Genomic DNA, 16,540 nt, shown 5'->3' with positions numbered 1-16,540 from the left:
GCCGGGACAGGGATCTGGATTTAACCCCTCTCTGTGTTTGTAGGGAGATCTGGTGGCTGCCCTGGGCTGGCTGAGCTGGTGGGACCTGGCTTGGGGAGTGGTCCTGGGAGCTGGTGACATCATCTGGGCTTGGGGACAGCGGGGATAAGGGCTTGGTCCCAGGTGCCACTGCACCCTGGGGCTGTGCGGGGACAGAGCGGGGACAGAGCAGGGACAGAGCAGGGACAGAGCAGGGCTACACCAGCTCCCGGCGATGGCGCAGCCGGAGGTTAATCATTCAACCCCTTGGCAGGTTGGGTAACGCAGCCAGCGGCGGGGGGGCGACGGGGACATCTGTCCACCCGCTTCGCAGACCGCAGGCACAGGAACGGCCCCGTGCTCCTCCTGCAGCGCCGGGTGCCTGTGCCCCGTTTCCATGGGGATGCGGTGATCGGGACAGCGCCGCGGGTACCGCAGCGTGCGGGAGACCCCCGGCAGCGGGGACTGGCGGCTCCCTGGGCCGGCTGAGCGGGAGCCGAGCTGGCCCCCGGCGCGGCCGAGGGAGCCAAGAGCTGCAGCTGGGTTGTAAACACGCCCGGATAAAGTTACAGCCATTGATGTTCCTTGGAAAAGCTGAGTGAAAGGAGAGAGGGAGACCCCCGAGCTGAGATGCTGCCCCACCAAGGGGTGGATGTGCCTCCTGCCTCCGTGGGCAGTCGGGGGGAGCAGCCCCTGCCCTCTGCCCCCTGCTCAGCCCCTCGGGATGAACATTGCTGGCTGTCCCTCAGGGTGGGGAGAGCGGGGTCTCCAGCAGCTCCCACCGGGATGCAGAGGCAGGATACGGCCCTTGGGATGCACAGGAACACACAGGGCTGCTCCCGGGGCTCCTGCTGCCGAGGGAGCGGGATGGGAGTGCGTGGGGACAGGACACTGCAGGAGCGGCTGCAGGCCCATGGGGAGCCCCTTGGAAGCCCCTTTCCATGCCCAGCCCGTTGTCCTGCAGTGACCTGCCGTGTCTCGGTGCCCTTAAAGGCGCTGTCAGGGGGAGTACAGGACGTCTCCCGGCGCTCCTCCCGCGCCGCACGGAGCCGAGGGGGTTAAGGCCACCGGCAGCTGCCGGGGCTGTTAATGATTGATACCAATGACGGTCTCCATGGGCTGGGAAGGAAAATCATCTACCCGGGCCGGCTGCGGGAGAGACACCGGCTTGGCGGGCGGCGTGGGCAGAGGGGACACGCGGTGGCACCGGTGAGTGTGTGTGTGCCCGTGTGTGTGTGTGTGTGCCCATGTGTGCAGTGTCATCGCGGCTGTCATGGCACAGACAGCCCGGCCAGGGCACACAGACAGCCCTGGCACACAGAGCCCGGCCGTGGCACACGTGGGCCATTGTCTGTGGCCAGGAGCAGCCGGTGCCCCGAGGGCGGCCGGGGCCGTGACTGGCACAGCTGAGCACGCCAGGGAGGGCATGTCGGGCTGTGGGTGTGATTATCCGTGTGTACGATGGGTCACGCAGGTGCTGGGGATTTGTCCCAGCAGGATTTTCCCGGCGCTGCTGCTCCGTAATCCCCGTTCCTGACCCGACCTGGCCAGGGAGGGGTTGGGACCGGGCTGGTTTGATGCCTCGTGCCAGGGATTGCTCAGGACAGGTATTCCTGCCGCTGGAAGTGGTTTCTTAAGGAGCTTAGGGAGAGTTTAAAGCCTCCAGGTGCGGGTCCAGGTGGCGGCTCAGGGGTTGTGTGAGTGGGAACGGTGGCTCTGGGAGCCTGGTGATCCCGGGCACAGGGGGCAGGGGCTCTGCCCCCGGGAAGGGACAATGGAGCCACTTGGTTAAAGCAGTGCCACACACTCAGTGCTGCCAGGGCCTGGACTGCCACCTGCTCTGCCCCATGTCCCGGGCCACCCCCTCACGGGGCTGTCACCCTCCCGAATGTCACCCCACGGATGGGGGATGCTGCCGTGCCTGCTCCAGCTCTCCGTATCCTGGCCAGCCGCCCCCGTGGGCCGTGCCTGGGATGGAGCCGGGGTTTCCAGGGAGATAAAACACAAACTCCCGGTGCTTTTTGTGCTTTTTGTGCTTTTCCCCGACCCCAGCTGGCGCGGGAGCGGGGGACTCGCCCTCCCCGCCGCCGGCCACGCCGGCTGCCAGCAGCCGCTTTGTTCTCTGGAAATCCCCTGCCTTCCCCTCTCCCGGCCATCCCTGCTCCCGGCCATCCCTGCTCCCGGCCATCCCGCCCTGCCATGGCAGGGACACCGGGCGCTTCTCCTGCTCTCCCTCCCCACACACCCTGCCCGGCCGGGAGGGCCCTGGGTGATGGTGGTGACGTTGCTCGTGGGCTGCGGGTGCCCGGGAGCCTCCACCCGCCCTTCCCGAGGACTTTGCCCGGCTTGGCAAGCCCGGCACAACAGCCCTGCTGCTTCCCAGAGGATCCAGCTCAGGCTTTTTCTCCTCCCCTCCCAGCACGGCTCCCATGGGAACTCAGAGGGATGATGGAGAGCTGAAGGCCAGGCTGTGCTTGTAGGAGCGGGGGTCCTGGGCTGGTGTTTGGGGTCTGGGGGTCCTGGGCTGGTGTTTGGGGTCTGGGGAGTCGAGGTGCTTTGGCAAATGCCTCGAGGTGCTTTGGCAAATGGCTCTAAAAGCAGCAGGGATGTGACACTGGGGACATTGCTGCAGGCACAGCCCTGGGTGGGCCATTGCTGCTGCTGCTGCAGCGACTTCTGAGTGGGGTCAGTGGTGACACCTGGGATGTGGCAGCAGAAGGAAGGGGGGGCTTGGCCACTACAGCCCTTGTTTTGGCTCTGGAAAGGCTCTTGCCAGCATTAAGCCAGGGTGGTCCCTGCCAGGGCACTGTGGTGGCAGCTGTGGGTGCAGTCTGCCAGAGGGGTGAGGTGGGGATGGGGCGCTTGGACTGGCACCCTCTCTCTTGGGACTCCTTTGGCACCCTTGATTTTGGGGTTGCTTCACAGCAGCCCCAGCACAGCCAAGGGCAGGAGGCGACAGGAACCTCCCTCTGCCTCCCCATTCCCATCCCAGCAGTGACACTGGGGTGGCACCGTGGCTGGGCACAGGGACAGGGGCACAGGGGGCTGTGCAGGTGCAGGAGTGGGTTTTGTTGTCCAGAAGGGCTGTGCTGCCCCAGGCCCCCAGCCCTGATGGATGCAGGGCTGGAAATGCTGGCTCAGCTGGATGGAGGGGGCCGGGATTAGGGCAGGGATGAGGCTGAGGAGGAGATCCGGCTGCTGGTCCCTGCTGTGCCAGGAGCAGTAGGAGCTGGCCAGTGGCAGCATCAGAGTGATGGGCCCTCAGCATGCAGCTCCACACAGAGGATTCTGAGTGCCCACAAGCCACTTTATTCCCAGAGGCTGATTGTGCTGCAGATCCACAGGCTCTGGGATTCCCAGGGCTGCTGGTTGGCTCGGATGTGGTGCCCGGACAGGGGTTTCTTGCAGCATTCCATCCCTCCTTTCCCTCCATCTCCTCTTCCCTGCAACCTTTTCTCCTTTCCTGCCCTCTCCCAGGGCTGGCATGGAACTCTTACAAGTCCAGCAGCCCGGAGCTGGGATGGCCCCACGTGGAGACTCTGGAGCAGCCGAACTGCTGGCACCTGCCCTCCACCTGCCAAACTTCATTTCATTAATTTTTTTTATCCCTATTGCACCTCGAGCCCCTGCACGCCTGTGCTGAGTGGGGTGGACCTGGGCTGTGGTGGATCCCCTTTATTAGTGCATTATAATGTGTTTGTTCCCACCCCGGGCTCCTCTTGCAGTTTGGGATTTGGCAGTTTGCACTTGCTCATCCAAGGGTGGATTCTCCCTGCCAGGCCCTCACAGGGGCTGTGGGGGACAGGGTGACCTGGAGTCCCTTCCCATGGGTGCTGAGCGCTGCAGTTAACTGGGAGAGAAGGATTTTCAAGGGCTGCAGTCGGAGGAGAGGGATGTGGCTCGGGAGGAGAGGGAGAGGTGAAGAAAGGGCTAGAAAAACAGAGGAGGGAGGCCAGTGTACAGGGCGTGTTTGGCTGGTGGCCACACAAGCCCCTTCCTTGGGAGCTGCCTGAATGCTGGAAACAGGAGCAAAACCTTGGGATGACGAGTTTTCATTATCACTTCGGGGGGTTGGCTCCCTGCCTGCCCCTGCCCCTGGCGTGGCAGATCCCAGCAGCCGTGGTGGGGACCCCCCATCCCTGACCCCCCCGAGCCAGGGGCTGTGAGGGGAGCAGTGAGGCTTCTGCCAGAGCTGGAATCGGGGCTGGGGCGTGGGAGGACGCAGGGCTTGGATCCTGGAGGCACAGGGCCAGCCTGGGAGCTGGAGGGATGGTGTTGGCTGGGCGAGGCTCCGGCATCGCGCCCTGGCAGGGCCGGTCGGGGTCCCCACAGCCCCCCTGCCCTGCTCTGGGTTTAGGGCTTGGCAGGCCCTGGGGGTGAGCCTGCACCTCTCCTCTTCCCACTGCTGGATAACAGCCAGGAGAGAAGCCCTGGGAAGGGCCCTGGAGTGGGAATGGTTCCCATTAGCTGAGGTGGGCTGCACACGGGGGGCCTGGGGGGTCTGGGGGCTGCTGGGCTGCCTCCAGCCAGCCGAGCCAGGCTTGCTGTCTGCTCTTGGAGGGGAACAGGAGCTTTTCCCAGGTGCATCCCACCTTCTCCACGAGGAGGGGTCCTGTCATGCCAGCTGGGAATGCAGCAGCAGGAGCACAACTGGCATCACCTGCAGGGCTTCACCTCAAGGTGGGGCGTGTGGAGGGGCCACTTCCCTCCTCATCCACCTGCCCAGAGCAAGTTTGGGGTTTGAAGAGCAGGAAAGCTGTGACCTCGATGGGCTGTGGGAGGGCAGGGGCATCCAGGGGGGGTTGTCCCTCTGCTCCCAGCAAGCTCCAGCTTTGGGGAAGGGGCAGAACAGCAGCGTTGAGTGAAAATTTTGTTCCCAGTTGTTGCATTTATTCCCTTGTCCTGCTCTGGAGGAAAAGCAAGAGGAGGTTCAGAGAGGTTTCCTTTGATGTTTCCCTGAGGAAGAGCACGGACTCTTCTCCCCCTCAGCTCTCTTGGGAGGTCTGGGGGAGCCTCCACCCCCGAGCTGCTGTTTGGAGCCCTGAAGCGTGTCCAGTCCATCAGCCACGGGTCTGACCCAGTGACTGTGACACAGCCCAGCTGGTGCCGGGAGCACAGCGCCTGCTCCAGGCTGGAAAACCGGGGCTGGACCTGGCTTAAAGGGTCCCAACCCTGGCACAGCCCCCCAGGACACTGAACAGGGGTGACAGAGGGGAAACCCCAGCACTGGGGGGCTCAGAGCCTCCAGTGCAGCCAGAGGTGGGGCCTGTGGCTCCTTCCCTGCTCCTGCCACACTGTCCCCTGCCACTGCCATCCCCAAAAGGGGCCACACCTCACCTGGCAGGTCCCTTCCCACCACGGTGGCCATGCCACCAGGTGAGCGTTGGCTTTTGTCACACTGGGGAGCTGGCACGTCCCCGAGGCCGTTGGAGGACCTTGACCCCGGATCCTTGGCACGGGCAGGAGGTGGTGATGGAGGAGCGGGTGAGTCGCTGTGGTGGGGACGTGGGAATGCAGGGAAGGGGGGACCTGGGGAATGTGGGGATGCAGGGAAGTGGGGATGCAGGGAAATGGGGACCTGGGGAATGTGGGGATGCAGGGAAGTGGGAACCTGGGGAAGAGGAGATGTGGGGACAACCAGCACTGGGGTTTTGCCAGCGCTGTGGTTGCTGGCACGAAGCTGGTGCTGCCCCTGGGCATTGTGGTGGTGGTTTCTCCATGGAAGTGTCTCTCCCTGTGCCAGCAAGGAGAGAGCAGTGATGCTCTCCATGCCCGAGGTGCCCTAAAAAGGTGGATTGAGTTGGTTTGGGAGCAGCGATGCCACGGTGTTGGCACATGGTGGGGATGTGGTTCCTGTCCCTGGTTGCTCCCTGACACCCTCCTGGCTGGCACCACTGGTGCCAGTTGAGGGGCAGCAGGGGCATCCCTGAGGTGGGCACTGGTGCTGAGCCGGGCACTGGTGCTGAGCTTGCCCCAAGGGGGTGGAATTCAGGGCACTGTGTTTTAGGAGAAGCAGGTGAATGGTGGGGTGGCTGGGTGGGCAGTGCCCAGGGTGCTGGGGGAGCAGGATGGAGCCCAGGCGCCGTCCCGTGCTCTGCTTCCTTCTTTGGAGGTTTCTTTGAAATGCCAGCGCTGCCTCCCTCCTTCCCTCCCTCCCTCCCTCCTCCCAAGGATTATACCAGCCCTGATGGATTTGGATTCACTTTCCAAAGGCCAGGCAGGGTGTGGGTCACCCCGAATCCTGCTCCTCCCCGCTGTGAACCTGCTGTGCTGTGAGGGCTCCCCGGAATTTGGGGGGGCTGATGCCTCGCAGGGTCTGTGCCCCCACTGCTGGGGTGGTCGGTGCTTGTGCCCGTCCTGCTTCCTGGGATTTTCTCTCGGCGTGACCTGGGGAAGGAACAGCCGCGGGGGGAAGGGGTGGGGGGACACACAGGGATGATTTGGGGACAGGGGGGAGGGATGCAGCCAGTGAATCCAGGGCAGCGACAGAGCTCATCTCAGCGCGGCTGCTCCCCCGCCCTGACACCCCCCCTTCCCAGGCAGCAGCCCCGGTGCTCCGCTGCCCTGCCCGGGGTGGGGGGCCCGACAGCCCCCCTGCCAGCCCTCTCAGCCCCCCACAGCCCCCCGACCTGCCCCTCTGGCCCTTCTCCTGCCGCCGGCGGCTCCCCGGCCCCGCACCGGTGCTGGGGGAGGCGGCGGTGCCGCGCTGCCCTTCGCTTCTCCTCTGCGCGGGGACGCGAGCGGGAGCTGTTTGTCCCCGCTGTCGCCTGCCCGCCGGCTGCCGCACACCGGGGCTGCCCAGCCCCGGCGCCACCGGAGCCACCGGAGCCACCGGAGCCACCGGAGCTCCGCCACCGCCGCCGCCGGGAAACGCCAATGCCACCGGGCGCGGGGTACTGGGACAACTGGGAGAGAGAGAGAGACAGAGAGAGAGAGGACAAGCAGAGCTTTCTCCCGCCGCCCGCATCCCCCTGCCCGCCCCGGGCTGCCCCCCCGGCAGGTGCCATCGCCCCGCAGCGTGGTGGCACCGTGGTGGCCCCGTGGTGGCCCCGGCGCTGCCCGTGCCCGCCGTGGCCATGCCGGGAGCCCGGAGCTGGCGCTGAGCTGGGAGGGCCCCTGGCACGATGCTGAAGTTCCGGGCGGACCGGCGGGTGAGGTAGGAGCCCCGGGAGGGCTGGGGGGGACCCGGGGGGGGCCGCGGGCGGGCGGCGGTGAGGGACCCTCAGCCCGGGCAGTGGCTGCTGCATTGCAGTGCTTGGGAGGCGATGGGAACCCGCGAGTTTCTGGAGCGGGGTCAGCCCGGGGAGCTGCTGCCGGGCGGGGGTTTCAGGAGGTTCTTTGCCTGTTTCGGGGGTATTGCCTTGTCGGGGGGTGGGGGCAGAGCTGGGGCGGGGGGAGGCACCGGGAGGAGCCGCGGGGCTGCAAAGGGTGCGTGTCCTGGGCTTGGCGGCGGAGGAGGGAGAGTCCAGCCTGCGGGGACAGAGACCTGCTGCGGTGCAGGGTCGTGGGCAGGGATGGGGGGGACCCCCTGGATGGGGTTCTGGCATGTTGGCGGGTCCTGGCAGCACCCACTTCCCACATCTGGTGCTTTTGGGGTGCTGCTCGCTTGGCATTTGCCCCCTCCCCATGTGTCAGCACCATGGGGGGGCCTGGGACCTGCCCCAGCAGCCGTGCTTTGAACCCCTCTGAAGTCACTGCCGGGGAAAAAGGATCTGGGAGCAGCTCCAGCCCCGGTGGCAGAACCCCCTGGGCTGCTGCTGGAGCCTGGGCTGGGCAGGATAACTCGGGTGGGTCGTGGCACAGACAAAACAGGTGCTGGGGGGTTCTGAGGAGTGACCCCCCCTCGCTGCGGGGTGCACACACACTCCCCGGGTGTTTAAGATGCCCCCGAGCGTGGGGAGCACTGGCAGAGGGGATCAGACCCATGGCAGGGCACGGGGTGGGACCTGCAAGGGGGAGCAGCTCAGCGGCACTTTTTTGGGTAGGAAGTGGTTAATGCCTTCAGGGCCTGGCAGCAGCCCAGGTTGGGGTGAAGCTCGGGATGGGATGGTCTTGGCAGCTGCGTTTTCTTGCTCAAACTTCCCCTGTTTTGCTGACATGCAGGAGTTTGGTGTCATGCCGGGCTGCTGGGGGGGGGCACCCATGTCCTGGTGCCTGGCAGCTTTGGGAAGGAGGGAGGTCATGGGCATGGGGTCCAGTGCAAACTTCCTGGGATGGAGCCCTGAACCTGTGGGTAAACCTTGTCCTTTCCTCCTGGGAAAGGACGTGGGAGGGGGTTCCCCAGGTGAAGCAGTGAAGTGCTGGGGGTGCCCAACAACACCAGCTGCGTGGGACTGGGGCAGGGACGTGGCACAAGGTGCCAGCTGAGCCTGGCAGGAGCCCTGTCTCTCTGCTCCTGGCACTGCCAGGGAGCCCAGCACAGCCACCTTTAGCTGTGCCCAGCACCACCAAACCAGCAACAGCTTGTGCTGGGGGCCCTGGGCTGGTGTTTGGGGTCTGGGGGGTGCACAGCCCTCCATGGCCAGGTGACCCTGCTCTAAACCTTGCAGTGTTTTGGCAAATGGCCCTAAAAGCAGCAGGGGGAGGGTGTGACATTGGGGATGTCGCTGCAGGCACAGCCCTGGATGGGCCATTGCTGCTGCTGCTGCTGCTGCAGTGACTTCTGAGTGGGGTCAGTGGTGACTCCTGAAATGTAGCAGCAGAAAGAAGGGGGGCTTGGCCACTACAGCCCTTGTTTTGGCCCCCAGTGAGCTGAGCACTTTTTGGGAAATGCCAGTGAAATCTTTGTGTGTCCAGAGAAGGGAACAGAGCTGGGGAAGGATCTGGAGCACCAGGAGTGGCTGAGAGGGCTGGGGGGGCTCAACCTGGAGAAAAGGAGGCTCAGGGGGGACCTTCTCGCTCTCTGCAACTCCCTGACAGGAGGGGGGAGCCAGATGGGGGTCTGGCTTCACTTCCAGGGTGACCCACCTGGCTGTGGCACTTGGGGACCCGGTTTAGTGGTGAACACAGCGGTGCTGGGCTAATGGCTGGAGACTCAGTGACCTTAGAGAGCTTCCCAACCTTCGTGATCCCACGATTCCGTGATTCCATGAGAGATCCAAAGCACTGGGTTAGCAGGAGGGGTCTCTGGGGGGCTCTTAACAACCCCCCCCCCAATCTCTACAGCCACAATGAAAGGCGGAACACGTTCCTGCACCCAGTGACGGGACAGGTCCCCGAGGACAGCTCCAGACTCGACTTGCACAAGTAAGTTGGCTCCCAACTCTCCTGCTTTCAGGGCCTGGGAGTGGCTGGTGATGGGGACACGTGGTGGGGGGGTGGGCTGGGAATGGTGGGGGGCAGCTCCTGCGGGGTGGGGGGACACAGACGTGCTGACCCGGCTCCCCTGTGCCGCAGGCCCACCTCGGACATGTCCAGCAAAGCGGGCAGCAAGCGGCCGCCCACCGTGCCCAGCGAGCCCCCCGGCCACGCCATGGTGTCGGAGGGACCCCCGGAGCGCCCCGGAGGCCGGGTGGGTGCCCGGCGCCGCGGGGCACGGCAGGGAGGAGCGGGGACGGGGCACCAGGGACCCCCCCTGAGCGGCTCCTTTGCCCCCCTGCAGGCCCCCCGCTCCTCCCGCAAGGGCATCGCCTTCGGGAAGCGCTCCAACTCCATGAAGAGGAACCCCAACGCCGCCGTCACCAAGAGCGGGTGGCTCTACAAGCAGGTACAACCCACGTGCTGGGTGCTTCCCCCCCTCCCCGGGGGTGTCACCCCCCTTGCCAGCCCTGCTGGGTGCCTCCCCCCCGGGAGCAGCCGTGCCCATGGGCGCTGCCCTCACGGCCCCTCTCTCGCAGGCCAGCTCGGGGGTGAAGCAGTGGAACAAGCGCTGGTTTGTGCTGGTGGATCGGTGCCTCTTCTACTACAAAGGTACAGCCCTGAGCACCAGTCCCAATGCCCCCCCAAAAAGCTCATGCCACCCCCCCAGCGTGACCCGGTGCCCACCAGCCGGGCGCCTCTGTGCGATCCCAGGCTCCTTCCGTGCTCAAAGGAGAGTGTGCCGGGGTGGGTGAAGGGGTCTGGGGGTCCCAGCACCCCGCTGTGGGGGTGTTCGCTGTGCTGGGGACCTGAGGGGTTAATGCAGAGCCTTCCCCGCCTCCCTGGCAGCTCCCGGGCTCAGCCCTGGGCGGGCATCAATAATTGAGGAGGCTGTTTGTGAGCCAGGCAGAGCTGCGGGAGCAACAGGCGGGCAGTGCGTTCCCACAGGTGGGCTCCCTGTGTGTCCCCCTGGGAAGGAGCAGTGGGATGGGGGGGGGGGTCTCTGCTAGGGGGGCAGCCAGAGCTCCCAACCCCTGTGTGTGTGTGTAACCCCAGCGTTCCCCCCCAGATGAGAAGGAGGAGAACATCCTGGGCAGCATCCCCCTCCTCAGCTTCCGCGTGGCGGCCGTGCAGCCCTCGGACAACATCAGCAGGAAGCACACGTTCAAGGTCAGGGGCTGGGAGGGGACAGGGCACTGAGATGGCACTGGGACGGCACTGGGGTGGCGGTGATGCTGGCAGGGTCCCTGCTGCTCTTCTGGCTTTCTTGGTGACGGGGCTTGGAGCAAGCTGGGGTGAGGGCTGACTGTGTATCCCGGGATCCCCTGTGGATACGCCACGTGGATCTGCCTTCTGCCGGGGAAACTGAGGCACACGTGGGCTGAGCAGCGTCCCCAAGGTCACCAACCCCTGCTGCTGCCCCCCAGTCCAGGGCAGAGCTGGGTGCAGGGCCTTGCTGGATGCTCCTACCCCTCTCCCCGTCCCAGTTTCCCCTCTCCATCGCTGCTCCCGCCAGCCTGTCCCACCGGCTGCCGCGGCGCTTCCTGGCAGCATTCCCAGAGCCAGGCATGGAGGTGTCCCCAACTCCGGCTCTGCTTGAGCTGTTTGCCTGGGAAGTGTAACTGGAAGGGAGGAGCCCGTGATGAGTCACTGCCGTGGGGCTGGAGTGGAGAGCAGAGCAGGGAGAGGTGAGGGCGGCTGCTGCTCCCCCACGTCCATCCCAGGCATCAGAGCAGGGGCTGAGCTTCCCTGGCACTTGTGGGCATCACTGGGCACCTTTGGCATCACGAGGCACTTTCACCAGCACAGCTGCTCGTGCTGCCCGTGGTCGTGGGTCATGTTGGCACCCATTTGTTGATGGGCCAATGCCCTTGTGCAAAAACCCAGCCTGCACCTTCCCGTGCCCACAGCCGGTGCTGGGTCCCTGCAGGGCACTGCCAAGGAGTGGTTCCAGCCTAGGGGATGGATTTTTGTAACTTCCACCCTTAAACCTGCAGCTGGGGGGACTCAGCCTGGAGAAAAGGAGGCTCAGGGGGGACCTTCTGGCTCTGCAACCCCCTGACAGGAGGGGGGAGCCGGGGGGGGGTCGGGCTCTGCTCCCAGGGAACAAGGGACAGGAGGAGAGGGAACGGCCTCAGGCTGTGCCAGGGGAGGGTCAGGTTGGATATTAGGGAAAAATTTCCTCCTGGAAAAGGTAGTCAGGCCTTGGAAGGGGCTGCCCAGGGAGGTTTGGAGTCCCCACCCTGGAGGTGTCCAAGGAATGACTGGACATGGCCCTCAGTGCTCTGGGCTGGGGGACAAGGTGGGGACTGGGCACAGGTTGGACTCGATGGTCCTGGAGGTCTTTCCCAACCTCAAACATTCTGTGATTCTATGAAATGTCTCTGTGACACCGGTGGGGAAAAGCCTTGCAGAGCTGCTGCCCACGAGCTGAGCTCTGCTGAGCTCCGTGCTGGTGTTCCCCAGGCTTTGGGAGGATGGTTTTGGCCAGAGAAGGGTAGAGAGGGTCCCGAGGGCCAGGGGAGGTTTGTTCCTGCCCCGCTGACCCCGTGTCTGTGTTTCCTCCTCCTCTCTCTGCGGGTGAGGATCCCCGGACAGGAGGGGTCTCTTCGTGCCACCCACCACACCAGCACCCAGCCACCACCTAGGTAGTACCTTCTTGTGTTTCTGGTGCATGCAGAGGGTGAGGGACCCCCAGGCTCGCCCGCATGCTCTGCCCCCCCACTCCCACTAATCCAGGGGGTGATTCCCTTTGATTACATCTTTTCCTCTGGCTGCAGAGCTTGCAGAGGCAGGAGTGCATGGGGGGCTCAGGAGGTGACCCCCAGCTGGGCACAGTGCCCATGTTCTGGGGAGGATGGAAACCCCAAGGGAGGGTTTTAATCAATCAATAAAAAAACCCCAATTTTTTTTTAAAATTTTTTTAATTTAAGAGATTGAGCCCTGAAAGTCTTTCAGGGGAAAAACCCTCCTGCTTCCCTCCTTTTCTTCCTCCTTGCATCTTCCCTCCTTTTCTTCCTCCTTGCATCTTCCCTCCTTTTCTTCCTCCTTGCATCTTCCCATCCCTTTCCAGAGAGGGGGAAGGTGGAAGCTTCAAAAAGGCCCTAAATAACCACGTGCCTTCCAGCACGTTCTGGGTGGAGAATGGGCACCAACATCTTGGAGCAAAATCAAACCTTTTGCTCCCCCCCAAAAATATTTTTTGGGCCAAGAAACCACCTTCCCCCTCAGCCTGCATGGATGATGCTCCAACATTGCTGCTGCTCTCGCTGGGACATAAACCCTTCCCCAGCCCCCCTGTGCCCCACAGGGACCCACTTGGGGTGCAGCAACCTCTGTACTGGGGTGCTGCTCCTCTGCTGGGGGGCTCTGGGCAGGGCTGGCCCTGAACACCTCTGGGAGTGACCCCAGGGGGATCATGACCCCAGGGAAGCCCCTGTGAGGGGCCTGCAGAGCCTTCCTCCTGCTCGGCGGGAGGGTGCATGCGGCTGGGAGGCTCCTGCAGCGGGGAAGGACCACTCCTGGCTTCTCCCGCGCTGGCAGGACCTCGTGCCGGGGTGGAAGTGGAGCTCTCACCCTCCTGTCTCTCTCTCTCTGTCCCACTTGTGTGCCCCCCTGCAGGTGACGGTGTGCTGGGTGGAAGAGGTGCCGGCGAGTAACGGGCAGCCCGTGTCTCCCCAGGCCGAGCATGCCGGCATCCGCACCTACTTCTTCAGCGCCGAGAACACGGAGGAGCAGGAATCCTGGATCCAAGCCATGGGCGAGGCCGCCCGGGTGCAGATCCCCCCGACCCAGAGGTCAGCGCCCACCAGCTCCCTGTGCCACCCCTCTGCCCCACTCTCCCAGGGATGGGGGGGGGACTTTTGGGATCGTGAGGGACCCTCTGGAGAAGGGAGCTGGGGTGGTGCCAGCCCCCCGAGGCCGAGGGAGGGTCAGGACGTTCCCGACCATCCCAGGGGCGTCACAGAGGGAAGGTGACCCCTCTCTCCCATCTTGGCACCCCCCAGGCACGAGAAGCCGGACTCGGAGAACATCCCCCCCAGCAAACACCACCACCACCTGCACTGCAACAGCGCCCACCGCGAGCACCCCAAAGCCGAGCCCGACGCCAAGACCCGCGGGGAGGGCGACGGCCGCGGCTCCGAGAAGATGGAGAGGAAGCCGGAGCGGGCGGAGGGCAAGAAGGAGCCGCTGGCCAAGGCCAACGGCGTGGGCGGGCAGGAGGGGCCCTCGGAGCCCGGCAGCCCCTACCCCGAGGCGCCGCGGGGGCCGGGCAGCGCCGAGCGGCCGCCGCAGCCCAACGGGTGGCCGTACCCGTCCCCCAGCCGGCCCGGCAGCACCGCCTTCCCCCCGCCCGACGGAGAGAGCAGGGACCCCCGCCGGGCCGCCGCCCCCCGCCCCAACCCCGACAAGGTGGCCCAGCGCAAGAGCTCCATGACGCAGCTGCAGCAGTGGGTGAACTCCCGCCGCGGGAACGTGCCCCCCGAGGAGCTGCGCAGGTGAGACCCCGCTCCCCTCCGCTGGGCTTGTCCTTTGGGTGGTGCTCTGGGAATGTTCTTACCCTTCCCGCCCGCTTCCTGCCCTCCTGGGGTCAGGAGATCTCCCTTCTGGCTCTCCTTTCTCTCCCTGTGCCGGCTCTGAGCTGTGTAGGGGGTGCCCTGAGGAGTCATGCAGGGTGGATTTTGGGGAGGTGGATTTTTGGAGGTCCCTGGGAGGAGGGATGTCAGGAGCAGAGGCCACCACGGTCTCCCTGGAAGGAGGGGTACAAGGAGAGGAGGCCACCACAGGATCTCTGGGAAGAGGAATACCAGGAGGGGAGGCCACCATGGGATCCCTGGAAGGAGGAATGCCAGGAGGGGAGGCCACCATGGGATCCTTGGAAGAGGGATGCCAGGAGGGGTGGGCACCTTGCAGTCCCTGGGAGGAGGGCTTCCAACCAGCCAGCTTTTCAGACACCAGTGTTGGAGCTGCCTGCTCCGAGTCTGCCCATGCCCCCCGGACCCCAGGCACTGCCTGCCCTCCAACCTGGCTCTCACAACCCTCTTCCCCGCTCCAGCCCCACCAGGTTTTACCCCGTGCCTCGCCGAGTGCCCGACTACTATTCCCCCTACTCGCCGCAGTACCCCGAGGAGTACCAGTACTACCCCGCGGGGGTGCGCCCCGACAGCATCTGCTCCATGCCCGCCTTCGACCGCGTGAGCCCGCCCTGGGCGCTGGAGGACAAGCGCCACTCCTTCCGCAACGGGGGCACCTTCCAGCTGCGGGACTGGAAGGACCCGGCCGGGTTCGGCCGGCAGGACGTGCCGCTGTGGCTGCCGGCCCCCGGGAGGCAGCCGCCCTACCTGGACGAGGTGGACGCGGCCTCGGGCTCCCTGCGGAGGATGTCGCTGCAGCCGCGGTCCCGCTCGGTGCCACGCTCGCCCAGCCAGGGCTCCTACAGCCGGCCGCGGGTGTACTCGCCCGTGCGCTCGCCCAGCGCCCGCTTCGAGCGGCTCCCGCCCCGCGGCGACGAGATCTACGCCGACCCCACCCCCTTCATGATGAGGCGGTCCATCAGCTCGCCCAAGGTGAGCGCCCGCAGGGACGGAGGGGGATCCTTGCCGGGGAGGGCAGGGCAGGGCAGGGCAGGGGGGCTGCGGCACGGCGTGTCCCCTCCGCGTGCACAGCCTGGCCTCAAAGGGCCACCTTGCAGCAGCTGGTGGCTCTGGGGACCCCCCTGGTGATCCTGCAGAGCTGCCCTGGCTGTGGTTGTTCCAGAGGAATGGATGGATGGATGGGGTGGGGTGCTCAGGGCCACCATGGGTGATGTGCTCCCAAGCAGGGAGTGCTGGTGTCCCTGTCCCAAAGCCAGGCCTGACCCTGCTGGGGGCCGGAGTCTGTCCTGTCTTGTGCTTTCTGACTCTCACACGCCTCTCACGTGTCTCTGATTTTTGGGGTGGGGTCTCCTCTCTTCACAGTACGACTACCTGGGTGACAGGCGGCCCGTCCCCCCCGGAGTGTATCCGTACCACTTCCCGGCATCCCCCACCATCCACGACAAAATGGTACGTGCGCTGCTGGCCCGGGGAGGGGGGTCAGTTTGAGGGGTCCCCACTCAGATGGCCAAGGAGGAACCACTGCACTCCAGGGGCAGCTCTCTGGGTCACAGCTGGGCTGCTCTGGGCCAGGTCGGGACTGCAGGTCCTTTTACTGGTCCCTCCCGACCATTCCCAAAGGAAATCCGTGTGGAAGGGCCCCTGGCCCCCGCTCTGCAGCAGTAGGACGCCCTTGGACCCCCGTCTTCCCCAGGGTGGTCCCTGCCTGAGGCCGGTGCACCCCCTGCCTCTCCCCCTCTGCTTCCTCCCTTCTGGCGACGGCTGCTGCGTTTTCCTGCGTTGTTTCCTCTTGGAGGGGCCGGAGCTTTTGGGGTGGCACCGGGAGGTCCCCCTGCAGAACACGACCCCAGAACCACGGGGCAGGACCATCGGAGGAGGGAGAAGCCTGAGCTACCATAAGCCACCCATGCTGCCATCCATCCTCGTAGCCGCAGGGCGACCGGGGTCCGCAGGGCACGGCCAGGGCGGCGTTCCCGGCTCTGTGCCCCGGAGGTGCCTCGTTTCCCAGCCAGGAGGCCTTTCCATAGCCCTCACCTAACTGCTTTTGCTTCTTCTCTTATATGTTTTGCCCTTCGTTTCTTGCCGCGTGCCTGCTGGCTCCTGGTAGGATGAACTTTTAGACCTTCAGTTGCAAAGAAACCTAGAGTATTTGGACCAGCAGGTAGGCAGAGCTGGCTGCCAGCCCCACCTCACCTGCTGCTTTAGTCCCCTCGTGCCCCCCCGTCCCCAGCAGCTTTCCCCTTCCCTCCCGGCGCAGCATCTCGTCCATCCATCCATCCATCCTCACCCTTCTTGGCATTCCAGCAGCACGAGTTGGTCTTTGGTTTGCTTCTTCCATCCTGCCCATCCGTAGGGTCGCTCATTGCTTGGCAGAAAGTCCCCCCTGACAGTGCCTCTGTGTGGTGTGCTGGAGATGGGGGGGTGTGGGGGGGCCGGGGCAGCTTCCTACATTCCCGGGGTCTCGGGGAGCTGCCCTGGGGTCCAGGGGGTGCAGCGGCTCTGAAACCCCCCAGGTCAGTGCTGGACACATGCACAGTGCCAGCGTGGCTGTGCTGGAAGGTGTGGGGTCCCAGGGCTGGTGTCCCCTGTGCAGGGGTGGCCAGGTGACCCCTGGGGACTGTGGTTTTGGT

At 65.1% G+C, this 16,540-nt stretch overlaps 1 protein-coding gene across 9 annotated transcripts in view; it reads left to right on the top strand.

The window, feature by feature from the left end:
* Nucleotides 1-16,540, top strand: part of PLEKHA6 (pleckstrin homology domain containing A6) — a 47,408-nt gene that overhangs the window by 18,654 nt on the left and 12,214 nt on the right. For 2 of the 9 annotated variants that reach the window (XM_051808838.1, XM_051808836.1), the window contains exons 2-10: nucleotides 9,184-9,264; nucleotides 9,415-9,724; nucleotides 9,855-9,927; nucleotides 10,385-10,485; nucleotides 12,937-13,112; nucleotides 13,323-13,814; nucleotides 14,372-14,882; nucleotides 15,273-15,359; nucleotides 16,018-16,071. In XM_051808838.1, coding sequence (XP_051664798.1) covers nucleotides 9,428-9,724; nucleotides 9,855-9,927; nucleotides 10,385-10,485; nucleotides 12,937-13,112; nucleotides 13,323-13,814; nucleotides 14,372-14,882; nucleotides 15,273-15,359; nucleotides 16,018-16,071 — 1,791 coding nt within the window. In that variant the 5' untranslated portion in view covers nucleotides 9,184-9,264; nucleotides 9,415-9,427. The other 7 variants (XM_051808832.1, XM_051808837.1, XM_051808835.1 and 4 more) reach the window with 7 other exon arrangements.

Source organism: Manacus candei, unplaced genomic scaffold (genome assembly GCF_025592945.1).
Source record: "Manacus candei isolate 608988 ecotype Guabito, Panama unplaced genomic scaffold, ASM2559294v1 h1tg000073l, whole genome shotgun sequence".
In the NCBI taxonomy this organism is placed as follows: domain Eukaryota; kingdom Metazoa; phylum Chordata; class Aves; order Passeriformes; family Pipridae; genus Manacus; species Manacus candei.
This window is presented reverse-complemented; position numbering and strand designations above follow the sequence as displayed.